This window comes from Nerophis ophidion, linkage group LG03, assembly GCF_033978795.1.
Source record: "Nerophis ophidion isolate RoL-2023_Sa linkage group LG03, RoL_Noph_v1.0, whole genome shotgun sequence".
Lineage (NCBI taxonomy): Eukaryota > Metazoa > Chordata > Actinopteri > Syngnathiformes > Syngnathidae > Nerophis > Nerophis ophidion.
The window spans coordinates 23,874,696-23,900,479 of record NC_084613.1 but is presented as its reverse complement, the minus strand read 5'-3'; the positions used below and the strand labels follow the sequence as shown (position 1 = coordinate 23,900,479).

Sequence of the window (25,784 nt, the reverse complement as noted above, 5' to 3'; positions counted from 1 at the left end):
GCAACATTTCAGCCCGCAGTCGGGCACTGCAACACGGCCACATTGCTCGGTGTTAAAGGTGTGTGTGTGTGTGTGTTAGGGGGGGTCCAACACACACACACACGTTCATAAAGGCCTACCTGTTCTTCCTCGGCCGATAAAGTAGCTGCCATGGTTCCGATCCGATCACCTTTTTCGAACCACGAAGCAGGTTTGTGGGTCGTTCGACTGCTCGGTTCCGTCGAGGTTTTCTTCAAATTATTTGGACTGTAGCATCGCTAACAACAAAATTAAAAAATTAAACTAACCAAAAAGCGACAAGACGGCTCTTGTGTCAGATTTCACTCAGCACACGATAACGCCGACTAGGCTAAAACAAAAAATGAGAAAGGTTCGGCTTCGTTCGGCCCCCCCCTTCGTTTAGAGCCGCCTTCGAAAGCGTCCCCGTCGCCCAGCCCAGCCTCGCCTTGCTCGGGATCACTGTTGACTTCTTCTCCGAGCCATGAATTGCGAGTTGGGAAGTGAACGTCTCCTTTATGCTGCAACGAGGCCACTTCCTGTGTCGTGCTGCGGCCCCTGGTGCCTTAAAAGGGAACTGCAACGCCTAATGGCAATGATGGGAATTCCTAGCCGGTGTGAAGTTTGCCTCTCTGTGCTACATATTGGTTTGTGTGTGTCCGTGTATGTGTGTGTGTGTGTGTGTGTGTGTGTGTGTGTGTGTGTGTGTGTGTGTGTGTGTGTGTGTGTGTGTGTGCGTGTGTGTGTGTGTGTGTGTGTGTTTATATATATATATATATATATATGTGTATATGTATGTCCCACGATTCGATTCAATATCGATTCTTGGGGTCACGATTCGATAATATATAAATGTTTTCGATTCGATTCGATTCTCGATTCAAAAACGATATTTTTCCAATTCAAAACGATTCTGTATTCATTCAATACATAGGATTTCAGCAGGATCTACCCCAGTCTGCTGACATGCTAGCAGAGTAGTAGATTTTTTCTTTTTTTTTTTTTTACTTTTATAATTGTAAAAGACAATGTTTTATCAACTGATTGCAATAATGTAAATGTGTTTTAACTATTAAACAAACCCAAAATATGACTTATTTTATCTTTGTGAAAACATTGGACACAGTGTGTTGTCAAGCTTATGAGACGCGATGCAAGTGTAAGCCACTGTGACACTATTGTTCTTTTTTTAATTTTTATAAATGTCTAATGATAATGTCAATGAGGGATTTTTAATCACTGCTATGCTGAAATCATAACTAATATTGATAATGTTGTTGATAATATTCATTTTTGTTTCACTACTTTTGGCTTGTTCTGTGTCGTGTTTGTGTATTTATTGCAGTTCTGAGTGTTGCTGGGTCAGGTTTGGTTTTGGAATTGGATTGCATTGTTATGGTATTGCTGTGTATTGGTTTGTTGGATTGATTAAAAAAAAAATATAAATATTTTTTTCAAATCGATTTCTTTTTAAATGAGAATCGATTCTGAATCGATTTTTTTCCAACACCCCTATTTTATATATATATATATATATATATATATATATATATATATATATATATATATACATAGGTATAAGAGGGATATACACATACATGAGCGCGATCCCTCATAATATAAATACATGATACAGGCTTTTTGGGCATGTTATAATAATGTTATACAAAGCATTTAACAAATGATTGCCGCCCAACTTACAGCGTTTTTTTTTTTATAACACAAGTGCAGGCTCATGACTTAGGAGGTTTTGGATATTTCTCTTTGCCGAGAGCTCAAATCCCTCGTAAATGTTTTTTGTGCTTGGCATTGCAACACGAGCAATGCCAAACTATTAATGGATTGAATTCGTTATACAAGCATTGGGTCTGGTTCAAATATAGAAAGGAGGGTCTTTAATTGTGTGAATGATCCAAAAGGCGTTCCGTTAACAAATTCCCCAAAAATTCCCAGATTTCCCAGAATTCCAGGTTTTCCGGTACATTTTTCCCATTCAAAATGAATTGCCCGTTTTTCAAACGTCCACCATTTCCACATTTTTTCAAACGATTCAAACCATGCCACCTTCAACATATTCCACTCATCCTGGGCATTCAAACTATATTTTTTTCTAATTTAAAAAAATTCCAGGAATTCCTAGATTACCTGTTTTTTCAAACACTTTTTTGACCCTTTTTTTTCTGGCAACTACTCCTGCATTTTTCAACCCACTTCAACCATTCCACTGTCAAATCAGTCCTTTTAATCAGGAAAAAAAAATGAAGTTGTTTGAACTGGAAACATTTGAGTTTTTTTCCCCGAAGTTTCAGGAATTCCGTAATACCATTTCTCAATTAAAAATGTTACTACATCAACATTTCTCGACCGATTTTAAAAATTCTAACACCAACTAATTCAGAACATTTTAATTTTTTTGCATTTTTCAAAAAAATACGCTTTTTTTCTGGCAAGTACTCTTTCAACCCACTTCAACCGTTCCACTGTCCAATCATTCCTATGAATCAGAAAAAAAACAAAATTGTTTTTTGAACTGGAAAAATTACAGATTTTCCCGAAATTTCAGGAATTCCGTAATACCATTTCTCAATTAAAAATGTTACTATTTCTAAATTTCTCGACCAATTTTAAAAATGTTAACACCAACTAATTCAGAACATAATTTATTTATTTGTTTTGCATTTTTCCAAAAAATCCTTCTTTTTCCGAAATTCCCAAATTTCCATGAAATTCCCATTGAAAAGAATGGGACATTTTTCAAAGTTCCACAACTCCCACATTTTTTATCTGATTCAAACCGTTCCAACTTCAAAATATTCGGCCTGTTCAGGAATTGTGGGCTCCCTTTCAACAATTGTAAGAACATTCCAGGATTTCCAAAGATTCTCAGTTTTTAGGGACATTTTTCCCATTCATAATTAATCGGCCATTTTTCACACTTCCACCATTTCCACATTTTTCAACCGAATGAAATCATTCTACCTTCAACATATTCCACTCATCCTGGACATTCAAACTATATGTTTTTCAAGTAAATTTTTTTTAACAAGAATTCCCATTTTTTCAACCCTTTTTTAACTCTTTTTTTCTGGCGAATACTCCTACTACATTTTTCAACCCACTTCAACTGTTCCACGATCAAATCATTCCTCTTAATCAGGACAAAAAATAAAGTTGTTTTTTGAACTGGAAAAATTCCATATTTTCCCCGAAATTTCAGGAATTCCGTAGTACCATTCCTCAATTAAAAATGTTACTACTTCAACATTTCTTGACCGATTTGAAAAATTCTAACACCAACTAATTCAAAACATAATTTTTTTTTTTTTTGCATTTTCCCAAAAATTTCCTTTTTTCCCGAAATTTACATGAAATTCCCATTGAAAAGATCGGACATTTTTCAAAGTTCTACAACCCCCACATTTTTTTATCCGATTCAAACCGTTCCAACTTAAAAAAGATTCGGCCTATTCGGCAATTGTGTGCTCCCTTTCAACAATTGTAAAAACATTCCAGGATTTCCAGGAATTCTCAGTTTTTAGGGACATTTTCCCCATTCATAATTAATCGGCCATTTTTCACACTTCCACCATTGCCACATTTTTCAACCAATTCAAACCATTCTACCTTCAACATATTCCACTTATCCTGGACATTCAAACAATATGTTTTTTTAAGTAAACATTTTTTTCCAAGAATTACAATTTTTTCAAACCCTTTTTTAACTGTTTTTTCTGGCGAATACTCCTACCACATTTTTCAACCCACTTCAACTGTTCCACAATCAAATCATTCCTCTTAATCAGGACAAAAAATAAAGTAGTTTTTTGAACTGGAAAAATTCCATATTTTCCCCAAAATTTCAGGAATTCCGTAGTACCATTCCTCAATTAAAAATGTTACAACTTCAACATTTCTTGACCGATTTGAAAAATTCTAACACCAACTAATTCAAAACATATATTTTTTTTTTTTTGCATTTTCCCAAAAATTTCCTCTTTTCCCGAAATTTACATGAAATTCCCATTGAAAAGATCGGACATTTTTCAAAGTTCTACAACCCCCACATTTTTTTATCCGATTCAAACCGTTCCAACTTAAAAAAAGATTCGGCCTATTCGGCAATTGTGTGCTCCCTTTCAACAATTGTAAAAACATTCCAGGATTTCCAGGAATTCTCAGTTTTTAAGGACATTTTCCCCATTCAAAATGAATCGGCCATTTTTCACAGTCCCACCATTTCCACATTTTTCAACCGATTGAAATCATTCTACCTTCAACATATTCCACTCATCCTGGACATTCAAACTATATGTTTTTCAAGTAAAAATGTTTTTAACAAGAATTCCCATTTTTTCAACCCTTTTTTAACTCTTTTTTCTGGCGAATACTCCTACTACATTTTTCAACCCACTTCAACTGTTCCAAGATCAAATCATTCCTCTTAATTAGGACAAAAAATAAAGTTGTTTTTTGAACTGGAAAAATTCCAGATTTTCCCCGAAATTTCAGGAATTCCGTAGTACCACTTCTCAATTAAAAATGTTACTAGTTCAACATTTCTTGACCAATTTGAAAAATTCTAACAACTAATTCAAAACATAATTTTTTTTTGCATTTTCCCAAAAATTCCCTCTTTTCCCGAAATTTCCATGAAATTCCCATTGAAAAGATCGGACATTTTTCAAAGTTCTACAACCCCCACATTTTTTATCTTATTCTAACCGTTCCAACTTAAAAAATATTTGGCCTATTCGGCAATTGTGTGCTCCCTTTCAACAATTGTAAAAACATTCCAGGATTTCCAGGAATTCTCAGTTTTTAGGGACATTTTCCCCATTCAAAATTAACTATCCATTTTTCACACTTCCACAATTCCCACATTTTTCAACCTATTCAAATCGTTCCAACATCAGCACATTCCACTCATCCTGGACATTCAAACCAACACTCGCCCAAGTTCCAAACCAAATTCCGGTTTTCCTGGAAATCCAAATGTTTCAACATTCAAATCATTCCAACATTCAAACTATTCTTACATTCATACCACTTTCTGTCAGCATTTCACTTCAACTTCAGCATTGGAGCATTCACACGCAATTCCTTCAGCAATTGCATCATCTAGTTTAAATTGCTGTTGTACTCTGTCTCATAGTGTTTACATGGGCTCAATGTCTCCTTACCATTGTTGATATTTTGTCTATTACCATTAGTGGTATTTTGTCCCTTACCATTGTTGGTATTGTTCATTCTTCCTACATTGTTGATACAAATTATGAAGTTAAAAGTTAAAGTACCAATGATTGTCACACACAGACACTAGGTGTGGCAAAATTACTCTCTGCATTTGAATCATCACCCTTGATCACCCCCTGGGAGGTGAGGGGTGCAGTGAGCATCAACAGTGGCCACACCCCGGAATTATTTTTGGTGATTTAACCGCCAATGCCAACCCTTGAAGCTGAGTGCCAAGCAGGGAGGTAATGAGTCCCATTTTTATAGTCTTTGGTATGACTCGGCCGGGGTTTGAACTCACGACCTACCGATCTCAGGGCGGTCACTCTAACCACAAGGCTACTGAACAGGTTATTGTTTATTTAATATTGTTAGAGTGTAATAATTATTGTTACCTGTGGTAATGCCACCATGGTACATAATTTGTATTATAATCATTGAACAAAGTAACAGTTAAACTCAATGTATTAATCACTGAATGGAGAACTGGGGGTGGGATTAAATAAATTATCTTCTTACCCCTCCTTTTCAGGCAAAACTAGATGATCATTTTTACATATTGTACATTACCTTATGCATTATATCAATATTATTATATGTTGTCTGCCTTGTACTTTTTCTGTGTGATTGCCTGAAATAAATGAAATGAAATTAATTACTTTTATATTAGCATGTTTTATGTTTTGACTTGGTGAGTGCAGTGAAGTTAAAGTACAAAACAAATGCATTTTCAAAATACTGCAGGTTAGAATTACATTTCAAATACCAAATGCATAATCTGTCACATATTCATTAAAGTATGTGAACCATACAGAAATGTATCTACTTGTGTAAGTTGTTTATTTGTGTTTTAATCTAGTAGTTGTTGTGTTAAAGATTAAAAACGGAAGTGAACAATTGGGTTGGTGTCGACGGAAAAAGTGGTGGGAGTCAATAAGCTCTGCTTCTTCCTACTCCCTTTCGGATGTGTTAGAATGAGGAACATGAGGTGTGAACAGTGTATCTGTTTTCATGTTCGAAACACATCACTCACTATATTGTTTTTCTTTCTTTCTTTTCATTACTCAATTTGTTGTTGTTGTTTTAGTATTTGTTTGTCATTAAACATGTCCAAAATAAATACAATAGAAAACAATACAAACTGATGCACATTAACAACACAGAAATATCATCATAAATTAAAGAAAATAAGAAGTATTAAATAAATAAATGTGTGATCGTTGCATAACAATATATAAATAAATGATAAATGGGTTGTACTTGTACAGCGCTTTTCTACCTTCAAGGTACTCAAAGCGCTTATACACTACTTCCACATTTACCCATTCACACACACATTCACACACTGATGGATGGAGCTGCCATGCAAGGCGCTAACCAGCACCCATCAGGAGCAAGGGTGAAGTGTCTTGCTCAGGTTGGTACTAGGTGGGGATTGAACCAGGGACCATCGGGTTGCGCACGGCCACTCTCCCACTCTCCACTGCGCCACGCCGTATATCTAATGTTATTATTATTATAATTATTATTATTATTATTATTAACCCAACTAAATGTATTTGTAAATGCTTGCCTTCTTAGCTCCGCCCCTCCTCCCAACAAGATGCAGCAGCCTTGACAGGAAGTCCATTGTTGCCCACTCCCTTTTCTCCAGACTTTCTCACGCCTGATTATTTACACTCGGGGCCCTTGTTTTGGAGTATGCATACCGTATTTACATTACTTGTGTATGTTTACATGTCACTGAACATTTATTTTAATATTGTTGCAGTAACATCTAAAGCGTGAGTTTCTTTTTAAAACACTTAAAATAACCTCCCAGTCTTTATGATTTCTAAGCTATGACACAGCGGTTTGATTTACTATCTACAGAGTCAATCTATGACATCACTCACATATTTTCCAGCAGCGGGCTTTATTATTAGTCGTCGTAGTTATTTCCTCTCACATGACTACATGCATTAGCAGTGCAGAATGCTGCTCAGATTATGCATAAATATCGCTTCATGATGGCACAGCGCTTCATCAATTAGTCACTCAGATGTTGGACAACGCCAATAATACTCATTTTGTAGGTCTGCGCTGGAACATCAGTGACCTCTGACCCCTCAAAGCAACCAAAATGCCAACATACCTGCTCCAAAATCATTAAAAGGTCTTTAAGGAGGAGTAAGTTGCAAGTTGTTCATCATGTTCATTACAGTAGGCGTGCAAGTACTTTGCTAGAGAACAAGATCATCACATTTTAGCAACTTTGATTGCATAAACAGATGCACTAAAAAAACAACGTTGTGATTGATCCACACTGCCCTTTTCTGTTATATGATCAGAGGATTATTTGTGTTGTACTAAGTGTTATGCCCCAGTCCTGGGCAAAATACGGCCCGCGGTCCACATCTGGCCCGCCGCACGTTGTACATAATTTTTTTAGACCTTCAACATCAAAACTGTAGCCGCCATCATGATGTGCAGTGCTGTTTTCAAATTAACGTAAGTCGTAAACTATAAAAAGTAATTCAATGGTTAAAATCTGCACTTTTGAGTGTTATTACGAGTCATTATGGTAATCTACTTCAGTGGTTCTCAAATGGGGGTACGCGTACCCCTGGGGGTACTCGAAGGTATGCCAAGGGGTATGTGAGATTTTTTTAAAAATATTCTAAAAATAGTAACAATTCAAAAATCCTTTATAAATATATTTATTGAATAATACTTTAACAACATATGAATGTAAGTTCATAAACTGCGAACAAAAAATACAACTGTGCAATATTCAGTGTTGACAGCTAGATTTTTTTGTGGACATGTTCCATAAATATTGCTGTTAAAGATTTCTTTTTTGTGGAGAAATGTTTAGAATTAAGTTCATGAATCCAGATGGATCTCTATTACAATCCCCAAAGAGGGCACTTTAATTTGATGATTACTTCTATGCGTAGAAATCTTTATTTATAACTGAATCACTTGTTTATTTTTCAACAAGTTTTTAGTTATTTTTATATCTTTTTTTCCCAAATAGTTCAAGAAAGACCACTAAGAATGAGCAATATTTTGCACTGTTATACAATTTAATAAATCAGAAACTGATGACATAGTGCTGTATTTTCCTTCTTTATCTCTTTTTTTTAACCAAAAAATGCTTTGCTCTGATTAGAGGGTACTTGAACTAAAAAAATGTTCAGAGGGGGTACATCACTGAAAAAAGGTTGAGAACCACTGATCTACGTCACAGCAGCTCAGACCAGGAACAAAGCAGAGTGGTCGGGGTTTGTTTTCAGAGCAGCCAGCCCGAAACGCATGTGTCAAGAACAGATGCGGAAGAAAATTTGTACAACATATTTCTGCATAAAAGTGACAATACATCATGTTGTAGGTGTTTATTACCCTTTGCATTCATATTTTGCTTGATAGTAAAAGATGTCTAGGGAGGAGCTTGTCTGAGGAGTAAAAGAGGAGCGATGTTCATATGTTAATATTTAGTGTTTTATTGTCCATAGTTAATATTGTAAATCCCACTTTCTTTATTTTCATGTACATTTTGGGTGTCCCATTCAGTAAAAAACTGTAAAATTCTATTAGATTTTTTTTTGAGGTGGTCTTTCATAACTTTTTTTTAACTCTCTCTGACGTTGCAACATTTGGTATTAGTGTTCCTGGAAAAAAGGGACCCAAACACATACTGTGCAGCAGATTTTTACAGCTGAAAGTGTGTATATAATTAATAAACATACAAATTAGACCTGCAGACACATTTTTTCTCTCAATGTGGCCCCCCGAGTCAAAATATTTGCCCAGCTCTAATGTATGGGAGTAGCAAGGTGCAGCATAGAGTGCGGCGTGCATTTTCATTAGGGTATAGTTTTGGTTTGTTTAGAATTGAGAGGCTTTTGGAGATGTTTCTTTTAATGTGCCTGACACGGGGTTTCCATGATAGTTTACTATCAATTATTACTCCCAAAAATGTATTGTCATTTACGATTTAAATGTGTTAACATTAATACTTATTTTCTGTCCAGATGTTATGTTGCGATTACCAAACATCACTATCTTAGTTTAATTTATATTCAAGGATAATATATTTGTGTCCATCCAACTATATCTTTGTTCGACTTCCTTTGTTTTTACTTTGATGAACAGTTTGTAGATTGTTTTTCTTTTTATAGGCATTAATTATCCCTTTTTTTAAATGCCATCTAATTTCAATGTGTTTTTTTCATGGCTATTTACATTGTAGATTGTCACTGAAGGCATCAAAACTACGTCAACTGTGAAGTAATAACCATTTCAGGTGACTTCCTCATGAAGCTTACCGAGAGAATGCCAAGAGTGTGCAAAACTGTAATCAGAGAAAAGGGTGGCTATTTTGAAGAAACTAGAATAAAAATACGTTTTCAATTATATTACTCTTTTTTTTGTTGAGTACATAATTCCACACGTGTTCATTCATAAATTTGCGGCCTTCAGTGACAATCTACAATTTAAATATGTCATAAAAATAACTAAAATAACTGTGTATATATATATATATATATGTATATGTGTATATATATATATATATATATACACACACACACATCGATTTTTAAATGAGTGATTTTGGGCTTGAATGTTTTAAAAAGCAAATTCAGTTTAACATTGACTATTTATCTAATTAATTTTACAGCACCAAGCCAGTTTATAATACATATGTCAACACATAAAGATATAACTTTTTTTTTTTTAGGTGTTTTTGTGTCTTGAAGGCTGAAAAAACGCTTAAAGTTTTTAACAGCACATTTGTTGCACTGATCCACTTCCTACAAAGTCTTGTGACCAAACGTTCTCATACATTAGTGCATGTGTGTGAGATAGAGCGTGGGAGAGCTGTGTATCAAGCACAAATGAGTTCAAACGGGAGGCGCTCAGTTCTTGGAAAGCGACGTGTGCTGCTGACTAATACCTGGATTTCTGCTAAAAGCACATGCTGTACACTCTTCTCGCTCTCCACAATCAGCACTTTTGTTTTTTCCCCCTCAGTCAAGGATCTGTGAAGCGAACATGCTGCTTTGGAGAAGAAGGCGATAACACAAACGAGCACAAAGGGAACCTTTAAAAAAGCTTTTATTAGAACTATATTAAAAAAAAAAAAACTTAATTGTAAAAGTCCACAACCAACTCCATTGGTGACTCTGGTGCTAATCTGTGACAGGCTTTGAATTATTTTTTCTGACAAACTGGAATAAGTTTGTTATTTAATATTCTATAATGCAAATATGTTGTATATGACTAAATGTCGTTTTGTGATATAAACATGATGATGCACTCAGAGGCTGTCCTGGGTGGTGCCTGATTAAAATCATCACTAGCACGTGTCGCCTCTCAGCTCTCCATCTGCGCCTCCTGGATGGGTTTGTGGTTGAAGCAGTCGGGGGCGTGGTCGTGTTCCCGGTCGGGCGTGGACAGGTGCTCCAGCTCGTAGCCCCCGCCTCGACTGGCCGGCCGCACCTGGCTGGAGGTCTTCTTGTGCTCCAAGATCTGCTGGAGCTGGTGGCCGGCGTACTCCGGCTTGGCGGTGAGCGGCCCGCCGGGGACCTCTATGCCCAGGATGTCGCCGACCATGTAGGGGCGGAGCCAGCCCACCAGCGGCGTGCTGCCAGGGGTGTAGTGAGTCTGGCGGTGGTAGAAAAGAAGACCGTCCACCTGGCGGAGAGAGTGGACGTTCACAATGAATCCAAAAACCTTTTTATTTTCAATCCGAAAATTGGTGCAGTGGGACACAGGAAGGAGTCCAAAAGTTCTCACGCTGAAGCTGTAGTCGGCCGCCAAAGCTTTCTGGATGGATGAAGCCGTGCAGTCTGTGCTGTGGAGGCTCACGAAGCGGAACTGCTGAAGCAAACAAAGCACTGTTAAGCGAACAGCCGACTTCCTGGTTCAAGGAGGACGCCATCAGACTGAAAAATGTATTACGACATAAGTGTTTTATGTCGGTAATTATTGATGTTTTTGTATTAAATGTAAAAATGATTATAATCCACTTAGCTATCGAGGCATAAAGGAAAGGAAATGTCAACACAAGCATGGAAAACACTCAAACAATGTAAACACAATTTTAAAATCACATTAAATACTTAATAACCTCTTAAATTAAAGGTGCAAAAATAAAGAATATGTAAGAAGTGTTTAATAAAGTGTTAGTCGAATTAGTACAAATTGTGAAGATGTAAACTGAGAAACCTGAGAAAAACTATTTTTTGCATGTTTAATGCCGGCTGTGCTCTAAAGCAGTGGTTCTCAAATGGGGGTACGCGTACCCCTGGGGGTACTTGAAGGTATGCCAAGGAGTATGTGAGATTTTTAAAAAATATTCTAAAAATAGCACCAATTCAAAAATCCTTTATAACTATATTTATTCAATAATTATTTAACAAAATATGAATGTATGTTCATAAAATGAAAAGAAATGCAACAATTCATTGTTGACAGCTAGATTTTTTGTGGACATGTTCCATTAATATTGATGTTAAAGATTTCTTTTTTTGTGAAGAAAATTTTAGAATTAAGTTCATGAATCCAGATGGATCTCTATTACAATACCCAAAGAGGGCTCTTTAAGTTGATGATTACTTCTATGTGTAGAAATCTTTATTTATAATTGAATCACTTGTTTATTTTTCAACAAGTTTTTAGTTATTTTTATATCTTTTTTTCCAAATACTTCAAGAAACACCACTACAAATGAGCAATATTTTTGCACTGTTACACAATTTAATAAATCAGAAACTGATGACATAGTGCTGTATTTTACTTCTTTATCTCTTTTTTTCAACCAAAAATGCTTTGCTCTGATTAGAGGGTACTTGAATTAAAAACATTTTCACAGGGGGTACATCACTGAAAAAAGGTTGAGAACCACTGCTCTAAAGGGTGAGCCAGACGGATGGCTGGAATGTAATCACGATTACTTACCAAATTATTTACCAACTAAAACTCAACTTTAAATATAGTTAAAAAATAAAAACAGATATCAATTATAAACAAATACACCACAGCTAGTAAAAAAAAATAACAATATCAATAATACATTTAAATATTAATAACAATGTAAAAAATAACATTGTTTTGTTTAATTCTTTTTTTTTTTTTTTACTTGTTACACTTACAAAACCCAAAACCAGTGAACTTGGCACGCTGAGTAATTTGTAAATAAAAACAGAATACAATGATTTGCAAATCGTTTTCAGCAAATATACATTGAAAAGGATGGATGGATGGATATATAGATAGATGGATAGATGGATAGACACCATGACCATAGAAGGTTGTTGGCATTGGGTCATATAAGTAATTGCGACGCATATTTTCATTCACATTATAATTAAAAATCATTGACCGGGACTACTCACATTTTATACAAGATGGCGACATAACAGCAGCAAAAAATTGTTAGACTATTAAAATGACCGTAATCTCCCTGTGGGTAAGGTTCCTTATTAAACCCATGACGTCTCACGGGCCGTAGTATAGACATTTAAGGACTATACACTAGTGCTGGGAACCTTTGGGCCCCACACAATTCGATTCGATTTGATTCTTGGGAGTAATGATTCAATTCAAAATGATTCCCGATTCAAAATCCATACTTTTTTAATAACAATTGATGCTCGTTCTATGATTAACTACATTCCTCCATTAAATAGATAAACAGCTCTGATCAATTTGTATATTACTTTAAAAAAACTGGTTGTGTTTAATAAAATGCTTCCCAAATTTTTAACAAAGTCAAATACAAATAATAATAAAAAATACAAATTTTAATCGATTAAGAATCGTTACAAATAGGAATCACGATTATTCTATTAAGTTACTATTGTGACTGGGAAGCATTAAACATCGTGGAAGGAAACATTTTAAAAATAGTAAACATTGGACCTTCTAAGGTTCATTCTATTTATCCAATGTGGACTGCCGCAACCAGACAACTCACAGGGTTCCGTTTGGCGATCTCCGACAGGCCTTCCGTCTCCTGGATTTTGGACTGTAGCCAGTAGAAGCGGAAATCAGTCTGTCGATGAGAAAACAAGCCGTGTAAACACGAAAGGAAGAGGGAACATGGCAAGAGAAAACATCTGCGCTCCAGACTCTGCTAACTCAGCTATTAGACAAACATTCCCGCAGGATCCGGGTAGGCCGTCTCACCGGGCAGTCGTAGACCGGGTGGCCTCTCCAGCACATGACGTCCAGCATGTAGAAGGTCCTGTCCACCTCGCTGTAAATACAGTCCAGGATGGTGTAATCTACATGGACGACATCTATCATGTGACTTTTGTTCTTCTCTCAGAAGGAACTTAAAAGTGGGATTTTGCTCAACATCAGAGGCGCTAAGATTACAATTTGTGGTATTTCTGGTGGGCTAAATTACATTCAGGTGGTGCATTACCAGCCGTTTAATCTCAAACTGGGGGAATTTCCACACAACGTTTCTGAGAAAGACGGAAATTAAAATTTTTTGGGGTGTATTTATTCGTTTTAAAAAGGCTGCTACCTTTTCCCATGGCCGAGTTGTGGCGGTTCCCACCAGGCAGCAGGGAGGGGAAGCGGTTCACACAGTAGCCGCTTTTCGTGTACGCCGCAGTGGAACCCTGCACACACATTCCCAGGTCATCCCTTTCCTGTGTGGCTCCTCAGCTCAGCCAAGTGGTCATCTTGTTGTGACGCACGTTTCCCCCCTTACCTTGGAGGCAACGATGAGGGATCTTTTCCCCACGGGACAGACCACCATCAGCCAATCAGAGTCCAGCTCTGCCGGGACATCCACCAGCCACTCTGACAGCATCAGCTGAGGAGAAGAGGAAGTCAAACAATGAGGAGGCTTGTTTGTCACCAAAATAAAGGGCAGCACTCCCTCTGCTGGACTAGCACTTTGAGTACTTTTAAGGTAGAAAAGCGCTATACAATTTAAATACCCTAAAGATGGATGGATGGGTGATTTTTTCTGCACCAATTTTCTTTATACTGAAATTTTCTGCACTGAATTTTAAACACAAATTTTCCTTTTGCACTGAATTTTTACGCGCTGAATTTTTCTGATTTTTTAAACACCCAACTTTTGCCTACAATTTAGTATTTAAGTTGTCAGCATTACTTGATGTAAAAAAAAAAAATCAGTTCACAAAACTCAAACGCAAAAAAATATGTTACATAAATTCAGTGTCCAAAAAAAGCATTCATAATGAAGACACCAATTAATTTCTATAATTGGTCTTTTCCAGCAAATGACTTTCTTCAAGCATTACAATAAAGCAGGGATGTCAAACTCGTTTTTGTTGAGGGCCACATCGCAGTTATGGCTGCCATCAGAGGCCTGCTTGTAACAGCGAACAAAATATGAATTGGCCTCTGGATTTCATTATCATTAATTACATACACACACAATACATATATATATACATATATATAGATATATATAATATGTGTGTGTGTATATATATATATATACACACACAGTATATATATATATATATATATTATATATATATACAGATATATATATATATATATACTGGTCTGGGTAAGGAGTCAGTTAAATTAGAACAAGTTTTTTCTGCTTTGAGTGTTTCAGAGTTGGACATGTGTTTTACTGAGGTGGCTAACTATGATGCGTGCAGTTTATCAAAGCAACAAACAAACAATCGGAAAATCCCCGTTACTGAGGAGACTAACCATGATGCGTGCAGTTTATCAAAGCAACAATCAAACAATCGGAACATTCCCGTCGTATCAATTCCTAGATATGGTCGTAATTATACTGAATGCACTGGGCATAATAAACACAACATTATTAATATTGCTACTACGGATAATTTGATCAAAAATTCCCTAAAACAGCCCACTACCTATAATATAGGTTTTTTAAACATAAGATCATTGTCTCCCAAAACGTTATTAGTTAATGATATCATCAGAGACAACAATCTTAACGTCATCGGTCTCAGTGAAACCTGGCTTAAACCAAACGACTTTTTTGCGCTAAATGAGGCATGTCCTCCTAACTTTACACATGCGCATATTGCCCGTCCGCTTAAAAGGGGTGGGGGGGTCGCACTAATATACAACGAAAACTTTAACCTTAGTCCTAACATAAATAATAAATATAAATCGTTTGAGGTGCTTACTATGAGGTCTGTCACACCGCTGCCTTTACACCTGGCTGTTATCTACCGCCCCCCAGGGCCCTGTTCGGACTTTATCAATGAATTCTCAGAGTTCGTTGCTGATCTAGTGACACACGCCGATAATATAATCATAATGGGGGACTTTAATATCCATATGAATACCCCATCGGACCCACCGTGCGTAGCGCTCCAGACTATAATTGATAGCTGTGGTCTCACACAAATAATAAATGAACCCACGCATCGCAACGGTAATACGATAGACCTAGTGCTTGTCAGGGGTATCACCGCTTCCAAAGTTACGATACTCCCGTATACTAAAGTATTGTCCGATCATTACCTTATAAAATTTGAGGTTCAGACGCATGTTCATCAAACTAATAATAATAATAACTGCTATAGCAGCCGCAACATTAATACGGCCACAACGACAACTCTTGCTGACCTACTGCCCTCGGTAATGGCACCATTCCCAAAGTATGTGGGCTCTATTGATAACCTCACTAACAACTTTAACGACGCCCTGCGCGAAACCATTGATAACATAGCACCGCTAAAGTTAAAAAAGGCTCCAAAAAAGCGCACCCCGTGGTTTACAGAAGAAACTAGAGCTCAGAAATTATTATGCAGAAAGCTGGAACGCAAACGGCGCACGACTAAACTTGAGGTGCACCATCAAGCATGGAGTGATGGTTTAATAACTTATAAACACATGCTTACCTTAGCTAAAGCTAATTATTACTCAAATCTCATCCACCGTAATAAAAACGATCCTAAATTTTTGTTTAGTACGGTAGCATCGCTAACCCAACAAGGGACTCCTTCCAGTAGCCCCACCCACTCAGCTGATGACTTTATGCAATTCTTTAGTAAGAAAATTGAAGTCATTAGAAAGGAGATTAAAGACAATGCGTCCCAGCTACAACGGGGTTCGATTAACACTGACACGATTGTATATACGGCGGATACTGCCCTCCAAAATAGTTTCTCTCGTTTTGAGGAAATAACATTAGAGGAATTGTTACAACGTGTAAATGGAATAAAACAAACAACATGTTTACTTGACCCTCTTCCTGGGAAACTGATCAAGGAGCTCTTTGTATTATTAGGTCCATCAGTGCTAAATATTATAAACTTATCACTTTCCTCGGGCACTGTTCCCCTAGCATTCAAAAAAGCGGTTATTCATCCTCTTCTTAAAAGACCTAACCTCGATCCTGACCTCATGGTAAACTACCGACCGGTGTCTCACCTTCCCTTTATTTCAAAAATCCTCGAAAAAATTGTTGCGGAGCAGTTAAATGAACACTTAGCGTCTAACAATCTATGTGAAACCTTTCAATCCGGTTTCAGGGCAAATCACTCGACGGAGACAGCCCTCGCAAAAATGACTAATGATCTATTGCTAACGATGGATTCTGATGCGTCATCTATGTTGCTGCTCCTCGATCTTAGCGCTGCTTTCGATACCGTCGATCATAATATTTTATTAGAACGTATCAAAACACGAATTGGTATGTCAGACTTAGCCCTGTCTTGGTTTAACTCTTATCTTACTGATAGGATGCAGTGTGTCTCCCATAACAATGTGACCTCGGACTACGTTAAGGTAACGTGTGGAGTTCCCCAGGGTTCGGTCCTTGGCCCTGCACTCTTCAGCATCTACATGCTGCCGCTAGGTGACATCATACGCAAATACGGTGTTAGCTTTCACTGTTATGCTGATGACACCCAACTCTACATGCCCCTAAAGCTGACCAACACGCCGGATTGTAGTCAGCTGGAGGCGTGTCTTAATGAAATTAAACAATGGATGTCCGCTAACTTTTTGCAACTCAACGCCAAAAAAACGGAAATGCTGATTATCGGTCCTGCTAGACACCGAACTCTATTTAATAATACAACTCTAACATTTGACAACCAAACAATTAAACAAGGCGACACGGTAAAGAATCTGGGTATTATCTTCGACCCAACTCTCTCCTTTGAGGCACACATTAAAAGCGTTACTAAAACGGCCTTCTTTCATCTCCGTAATATCGCTAAAATTCGCTCCATTCTGTCCACTAAAGACGCTGAGATCATTATCCATGCGTTTGTTACGTCTCGCCTCGACTACTGTAACGTATTATTTTCGGGTCTCCCCATGTCTAGCATTAAAAGATTACAGTTGGTACAAAATGCCGCTGCTATACTTTTGACAAGAACAAGAAAGTTTGATCACATTACGCCTGTACTGGCTCACCTGCACTGGCTTCCTGTGCACTTAAGATGTGACTTTAAGGTTTTACTACTTACGTATAAAATACTACACGGTCTAGCTCCATCCTATCTTGCCGATTGTATTGTACCATATGTCCCGGCAAGAAATCTGCGTTCAAAGGACTCCGGCTTGTTAGTGATTCCCAAAGCCCAAAAAAAGTCTGCGGGCTATAGAGCGTTTTCCGTTCGGGCTCCAGTACTCTGGAATGCCCTCCCGGTAACAGTTCGAGATGCCACCTCAGTAGAAGCATTTAAGTCTCACCTTAAAACTCATTTGTATACTGTAGCCTTTAAATAGACTCCCTTTTTAGACCAGTTGATCTGCTGTTTCTTTTCTTTTTCTTCTATGTCCCACTCTCCCCTGTGGAGGGGGTCCGGTCCGATCCGGTGGCCATGTACTGCTTGCCTGTGTATCGGCTGGGGACATCTCTGCGCTGCTGATCCGCCTCCGCTTGGGATGGTTTCCTGCTGGCTCCGCTGTGAACGGGACTCTCGCTGCTGAGTTGGATCCGCTTTGGACTGGACTCTCGCGACTGTGTTGGATCCATTGTGGATTGAACTTTCACAGTATCATGTTAGACCCGCTCGACATCCATTGCTTTCCTCCTCTCTAAGGTTCTCATAGTCATTATTGTCACCGATGTCCCACTGGGTGTGAGTTTTCCTTGCCCTTATGTGGGCCTACCGAGGATGTCGTAGTGGTTTGTGCAGCCCTTTGAGACACTAGTGATTTAGGGCTATATAAGTAAACATTGATTGATTGATTGATATATATACACACACACACATATATATATATATATGTATATGTATATATATATATACATATATACATACATATATACACACACTCACACATATATATATATATATATATATATATACACACACATACATATATACACACACGTACATACATACATATGTATATATACACACACATATTTTATATATATATATATATATATATATATATATATATATATATATATATATATATATATATATCTTTTATTTAGTTTTTTCAAGTAGACTGTCAATTCTACAGTAAAAACTTTACATTTACAAAATTTGACAGTAAAATAGTGTTTTTATTTCTTACAACATTTTACGGTAAATATAAAAACAATACCACTGTTATGTTTTGATTTTTTTTTACGGAAAAAGCTAGCAGCTTAGTTGCCAGAATTTTACTATTAAATTGACATTGGTTTTTACAACATTATATTGTTAATGGAAAAACAGTACAAGTATTTTTTTTATTCTGGCAACTTATCTGCCAGTTTTTCTACCGTAAAAAAAAAAGAAAAAAGTACTGTCTTTCCATTTATAGTAATACTCCATTAAAAACAAGATTTTACAGTAAAAAATTGGCAACTTAGTCAACAAAATTTTAACGCAAAAAAATTGCATTTTCTTTTCAGTTTACAGTAATATGTTGTAAAGAACACCGTAAAATGTATTGTCATTTTTATCGATTTGATGGGTAGTTTGCTGTAAAATCATAAGTCAAGCAGATATTTAAGTATTTATTTTGATTTAGACAAAAAATGTTTGGAATGTATGCACCGATATGCAACTTGCAAAGACATTTTTGCGTGGACCTTTTTTTCTGACCTGGTTAGCGTAATGCTTTGGCAGCTTTCGTCTCTCAATCTCCATCTCCTCTTCATCTGCTTTGACATCTTGCTCGCCTTTCCCCTCCTTCTCCTGCTGCTGGTTCTCCATGTCCTGCTCCCCATCGCTGTCCGAGCCCGCCCAGTCGCCGTTGGCCAGTCGCCGCACATGATTGACGTAGTTTAATCTTTTGCTGAGATTGATTAACACAAACAAACAAACAAACAAAAAAACATGTTACATTGTGTTGACGTTTTCAGACGAAATACAAGAATTGAGAGTTTGTACATTTTCTGCAGTTCAAGGAAGCGCCGGCGTCGCTCACTTTGCTCCAACACGCTGTACTTGCGCTTGTACTGGGACAGACGAGGGTGCGGGGCGGCCGTGCTGTTGGGCTCCTTGGACACAGCGAAGCTGGCCGAGAGGGCTCGGGTCAGGTCATCCATGGGGAGTCTGAGAGTCAACACATACAAGGACTTATCATACAGTAGGATAGAACTACTGTACAACCTCTGAACTGGAATGTCCCTGGAGCTGTACAGTTAGCAATAAAATACCTCCCTACATCCTAGGCCAGGGGTGTCAAACTAGTTTTTTCACTGAGAGCCACATTGCAGTGATAGCTGCCTTCAGAGGGCCACTTTTATCAAATCAAATACAATTATGCATGCGGGCTATAACCTGTGATTAATCAAAATTCAAATATATCAGATTTTTTTTAAAATACATCATTTGACAGCATAGATATAAATGTGTACCAGTAATAACTTCATATTTTTACACATGTAAAAGTGACAAATATTCAACTGTTTATTTTTACTAACCTATTTTTGTAACACATGATATAATAATGTAATATTTGGCATTATTTGATAATAACGTTTAAAAGATAGGCATTTTTTCCTGTCAAAATTGAAAAATAACTATTTTCATTTCGTAAAAAAATGAAGTATTTTTTAACACACATTTTTCCAGGCTTTCGCAGGCCTCATACAACGATTTAGCCCCCCACCCCATTTTTTGTACATACTGCGTGGGTTCCCTCCGGGTACTCCGGCTTCCTCCCACCGCCAAAAACATGCACCTGATTGGCAACACTAAATTGGGCCTAATGTGGGAATATGAACGTTGTCTATCTGTGTTGGCCCTGTGCTGACTTGTCCAGGGTGTACCCGCCTTCCGCCCGAATGCAGCTGAGATAGGCTCCAGCGACCCCCCCGCAACCCCGAGTGGGACAAGCGCTAGAAATGGATGGATGGATATTTTTCAAATCACCTGACATGTGTACTGTGTATATGTACATAATGTATCCATTTTTTTTTACGTAAATTTTTATATACATGTTACAAGTTATATATATTTTATTATTGAATGTATCAAATGTGATGAATATTTAATGGACCACATTGGAAACAAGCCTTTTGGCTTTTTGTGGCATCTGTTTGCCTTTTTAAAACATTAAATGGATTCAATTCTTTAAAGACCTACTGAAACCCACTACTACCGACCACGCAGTCTGATAGTTTATATATCAATGATGAAATACTGCATTAACATTGCAACACATGCCAATACGGTCTTTTTAGTTTACTAAATTGCAATTTTAAATTTCCCGGGAGTTTCTTGTTGAAAACGTCGCGGAATGATGACGTATACACGGGACGTCACGGACTGTGGAAAAATATTAGCGCTGCGCACACACACAGCTAAAAGTCGTCTGCTTTAACCGTATAATTACACAGTATTTTGGACATCTGTGTTGCTGAATCTTTTGCAATTTGTTCATTTAATAATGGAGACTATAAAGAACAATGCTGTTGGTGGAAAACGGTGGATTCCAGCTGTGTTTAGCACTGAGACCAAGCCGGCGCTTCTTTGTTTGTTGTGAAAGCAGAGCGGTCAAGCGAACATGTTTTCTCTACGTCAACCAGCATGTTTTAGGACGGTAAAGTTGTAATATATATCTTACCGAAGACATCCGTGGATTATTCGTCGTTCTGTAGCAGCTGTGAGCTTGGCTCCTCGGCTTCTCTCTGAGACACAGTGTGTTCAAAGCAGCCATCCGATCTCGAGGTATGTCTACAATTTTTGAAATCTCACTAAAACACTATTAAAACAATAAGCAGATAAGGGATCTTCCAGAATTATACTAGTACATGTGTCTAATTACATCTGAAACGCTCACACTGCCGTCGCCCGGAGCTGTCGCTTTTTTTTTTCTTCTAGTCCGTCGCTATCAATATCCTCAAACACGAATCTTTCATCCTCGCTCCAATTAATGGGGAAATTGTCGCTTTCTCGGTCAGAATCGCTTGAGCTGCTGGCGTCCATGATTGTAATCAATGGGTGGATGTGAGGAGTCCAACAATCTGTGACGTCACGCGCACTACTTCTGGGAATGTCAGGGCTTTTTTAAGAGCGACCAAAAGTTGCGAACTTTATCGTCGATTTTCTGTACTAAATCCTTTCAGCAAAAATATGGCAATATCGCAAAATTATCAAGTATGACACATAGAATGGACTTGCTATCCCCGTTTTAATGAGAAAATCTCATTTCAGTAGGCCTTAAGATGTCAATAAACTTCTCAATCAATCAAATTATATCGTACAACAGTTACCAGCCATATCACTCAACCCTTTTTTGTAGCAGTTTTCTTTTCCATTTGAATTTTGATCCTGGAACATTTACGTGATTGCAGTATTTTTAAGAAGGGGGACCGGAGAGTGTGTTCTAACTATCGTGGGATCACACTCCTCAGCCTTCCCGGTAAGGTTTATTCAGGTGAACTGGAGAGGAGGCTACGCCGGATAGTCAAACCTCGGATTCAGGAGGAACAGTGTGGTTTTCGTCCTGGTCTTGGAACTGTGGACCAGCTCTATGCTCTCGGCAGGGTTCTTGAGGGTGCATGGGAGTTTGCCCAACCAGTCTACATGTGCTTTGTGGACTTGGAGAAGGCATTCGACCGTGTCCCTCCGGAAGTCCTGTGGGGAGTGCTCAGAGAGTATGGTGTATATGGTGTCTTATTGTGGCGGTCAGCTCCCTGTATGATCAGTGTCAGAGCTTGGTCCGCATTGCTAGCAGTAAGTCGGACACGTTTCCAGTGAGGGTTGGACTCCGCCAAGGCTGTCCTTTGTCACCGATTCTGTTCATAACTTTTATGAACAGAAATTCTAGGCGCAGTCAAGGCGTTAAGGGGTTCCGGTTTGGTGGCCGCGGGATTAGGTCTCTGCTTTTTGCAGATGATGTGGTCCTGATGGCTTTATCTGGCCGGGATCTTCAGCTCTCACTGGATCGGTTCGCAGCAGAGTGTGGAGCGACCGGAATGAGAATCAGCACCTCAAAGTCCAAGTACATGGTTCTCGCCCGGAAAAGGGTGGAGTGCCATCTCCGGGTTGGGGAGGACACCCTGTCCCAAGTGGAGGAGTTCAAGTACCTAGGAGTCTTGTTCACGAGTGGGGGAAGAGTGGATCGTGAGATGACAGGCGGATCGGTGCGGCGTCTTCAGTAATGCGGACGTTGTACCGATCCGTTGTGGTGAAGAAGGAGCTGAGCCGGAAGGCAAAGCTCTCAATTTACCAGTCGTTCTACGTTCCCATCCTCACCTATGGTCATGAGCTTTGGGTCATGCCCGAAAAGACAAGATCACGGGTGCAAGCGGCCGTAATGAGTTTCCTTCGCCGGGTGGCGGGGCTCTCCCTTAGAGATAGGGTGAGAAGCTCTGCCATCCGGGAGGAACTCAAAGTAAAGCCGCTGCTCCTCCACATCGAAAGGAGCCAGATGAGGTGGCTTGGGCATCTGGTCAGGATGCCACCCGAACGCCTCCCTAGGGAGGTGTTTAGGGCACGTCCAACCGGTAGGAGGCCACGGGAAGACCCAGGACATGTTGGGAAGACTATCAATCAATCAATGTTTACTTATATAGCCCTAAATCACTAGTGTCTCAAAGAGCTGCACAAACCACAACACAAACCACTACGACATCCTCGGTAGGCCCACATAAGGGCAAGGAAAACTCACACTCAGTGGAACGTCAGTGACATTGATGACCCAGTGGGACGTCGGTGACAATGATGACTATGAGAACCTTGGAGAGGACGAAAGCAATGGATGTCGAGCGGGTCCAACATGATACTGTGAAAGTTCAATCCATAGTGGATCCAACACAGCCACGAGAGTCCAGTCCAAAGCGGATCCAAAACTGCAGCGGGACTATGGCTTAGGAACGCCTCGGGATCCCTCGGAAAGAGCTGGACGAATTGGCTGGAGAGAGGGAAGTCTGGGCTTCACTGCTTAGGCTGCTGCCCCCGCGACTCGACCTCGGATAAGCGGAAGATGGATGGATGGATGAATGGACGGATGGATGGAATTACCAGCCATATCACTCAACAATTTTTGTAGCATTTGTTTTCTGGTCCTCGGTGTGAATGTTGGATCATTTCTGCCTACGGAGCATTTGGACGTGGCTGCGCACTGACCCGTGTCGGCCACCGTAGTATGCATTCTTTTTACACTTGTGGGCTTATAAAATAACTTTTGTTGGCCAGCATATTCCCTTACAATTCCAATGTATAATCTAAACACTTAGCCATGATGCAATAAGAGCATTGCTGAAGTTTGACAGTAAGGAATCGTTTGAAAACAAAATGAGCTTGTTGCCATTAGACTAGCTATTTATCACATTAGCTGCGGTGCGGCTAACGCTGCTAGCACGTTGTGGGCCAAACAGTCGCTAACCGCGTATACGATTCTACCCCCCTGGCCGCAAAACCGAACAGTTCAACGCCATTATATGTGACGAACTGATCACCATGTAGTCACTTGTGACGTGATAAATAACGATAATATTACATCTTTACTGTTACCTTGGACATCGAGGGAGACGAAGGCGGCTCTGACGTCACACATGCCCTACTTCCAAATGTTGTGTGACTTTATGTTGTTGGCCGACCGGCCGGAAACTATCCCGGAGTTTTGGTAGCGCTCTGTTACAAGCTTGTGATGAGCAAATGTAATGGAGGACAACACACACTTTGAAAAATATTATTTTTCATCATCTCTATATTCACATTTAATAGGATGGAAAACCGAAGACTGCTTTTATATACATTTTATTTTGTCAAAAGATTAATAAGAAAGTTGCGTGCCAATTGTTAGCTTTATCAACATTTCATCTTTTTCTCACAACATTTCACTGTTTTGCTATTTTTCTCTGATAATTTGGCTGTTTTATTGGATAGATTTACCTCTCAATGGAGGAATTATGTGGTTGCCGTTCAGAAACAAAAAGTCCACAAGAGTAAACGTCACATGAAAACAAGGGAGCCTTTAGAGCAGGGGTCACCAACCTTTTTGAAACCAAGAGCTACTTATTGGGTACTGATTAATGCGAAGGGCTACCAGTTTGATACACACTTCAATAAATTGACAGAAATAGCCAATTTGCTCAATGTACCTTTAATAAATAGATCTATATATAAATATATATAAAAAATGGGTATTTCTGTCTGTTGTTCCGTCGTACATTTTTTTTCCTTTTAGGAAGGAAGGTTTTTTTGTAGAGAATAAATGATGAAAAAAAACACTTAATTGAACGGTTTAAAAGTGGCGAAAACAGGAACATTTTTTAAATGAAATTCTGGAACATAGTTTATCTCCAATTTCGATTCTTTAAAATTCAAAATTCAACCGAAAAAAAGAAAAGAAAAACTGGCTAATTCGAATATTTTTGAAAAAATAAAAAAAATAATCTATGGAACATCATTCGTAATTTTTCCTGATTAAGATTAATTTTAGAATTTTGATGACATGTTTTAAATAGGTTTGAATCCAATCTGCGTTTTCTTAGAATATACAACAAATTTGACCAAGCTATATTTCTAACAAAGACAAATCATTATTTCTTCTAGATTTTCCAGAACATTTTTAAAAGAAATTCAAAAGACTTTGAAATAAGATTTATATTTGATTCTAAAGATTTTCTAGATTTGCCAGAATATTTTTTTTAATTTTAATCATAATAAGTTTGAAGAAATATTTCAGAAATATTCTTCGTCGAAAAAAACAGTAGCTAAAATGAAGAATTAAATTAAAATGTATTTATTTTTCTTTAAAATAAAAAATAAAAAATTTACTTGAACATTGATTTAAATGGTCAGGAAAGAAGAGGAAATAATTTAAAAGGTAAAAAGGTAGATGTGTTTAAAAATCCTAAAATCATTTTTAAGGTTGTATTTTTTCTCTAAAATTCTCTTTCTGAAAGTTATAATTCAAAGTGAAAAAATTAATGAATTTAATTTAAACAAGTGAAGACCAAGTCTTTAAAATATTTTTGGGGATTTTCAAATTCTATTTGAGGTTTGTCTCTCTTAGAATTAAAAATGTCGAGCAAAGCGAGACCAGCTTGCTTGTAAATATATACAATTTAAAAAATAGAGGCAGCTCACTGGTAAGTGCTGATATTTTAGCTATTTTTAGAACAGGCCAGCGGGCGACTCATCTGGTCCTTACGGGCTACCTGGTACCCG

General features: G+C 38.0%; 2 protein-coding genes across 4 annotated transcripts in view; both read right to left on the bottom strand.

Annotated features, from left to right (window-relative positions):
* The window catches only part of ptpn9a (protein tyrosine phosphatase non-receptor type 9a), a 45,737-nt gene extending 45,187 nt beyond the window's left edge, over positions 1-550 (bottom strand). The window contains exon 1 of the mRNA XM_061894604.1: positions 120-550. Coding sequence (XP_061750588.1) covers positions 120-152 — 33 coding nt within the window. The 5' untranslated portion in view covers positions 153-550. The remainder of the gene's footprint in view (positions 1-119) is intronic.
* A 9,762-nt stretch (positions 551-10,312) lies between these two features.
* Positions 10,313-24,278, bottom strand: snupn (snurportin 1). Of its 3 annotated transcripts, XM_061894602.1 has the most exons (10): positions 24,123-24,225; positions 21,229-21,338; positions 19,548-19,712; positions 19,260-19,452; positions 13,940-14,044; positions 13,751-13,847; positions 13,405-13,502; positions 13,193-13,270; positions 11,011-11,094; positions 10,313-10,908 (listed from the first exon to the last, which is right to left on the bottom strand). In XM_061894602.1, the coding sequence occupies exons 3-10, from the start codon at positions 19,703-19,705 to the stop codon at positions 10,588-10,590; spliced, it is 1,134 nt and encodes a 377-aa protein (XP_061750586.1). In that variant the 5' UTR covers positions 19,706-19,712; positions 21,229-21,338; positions 24,123-24,225; the 3' UTR covers positions 10,313-10,587. The 3 variants fall into 3 exon arrangements, with proteins under 3 accessions (XP_061750586.1, XP_061750585.1, XP_061750587.1); XM_061894601.1 differs by lacking the exon at positions 21,229-21,338 and having other exon boundaries at positions 24,123-24,278; XM_061894603.1 differs by lacking the exon at positions 21,229-21,338 and having other exon boundaries at positions 11,011-11,091; positions 24,123-24,278.
* Between the last annotated feature and the right edge of the window lie 1,506 nt (positions 24,279-25,784).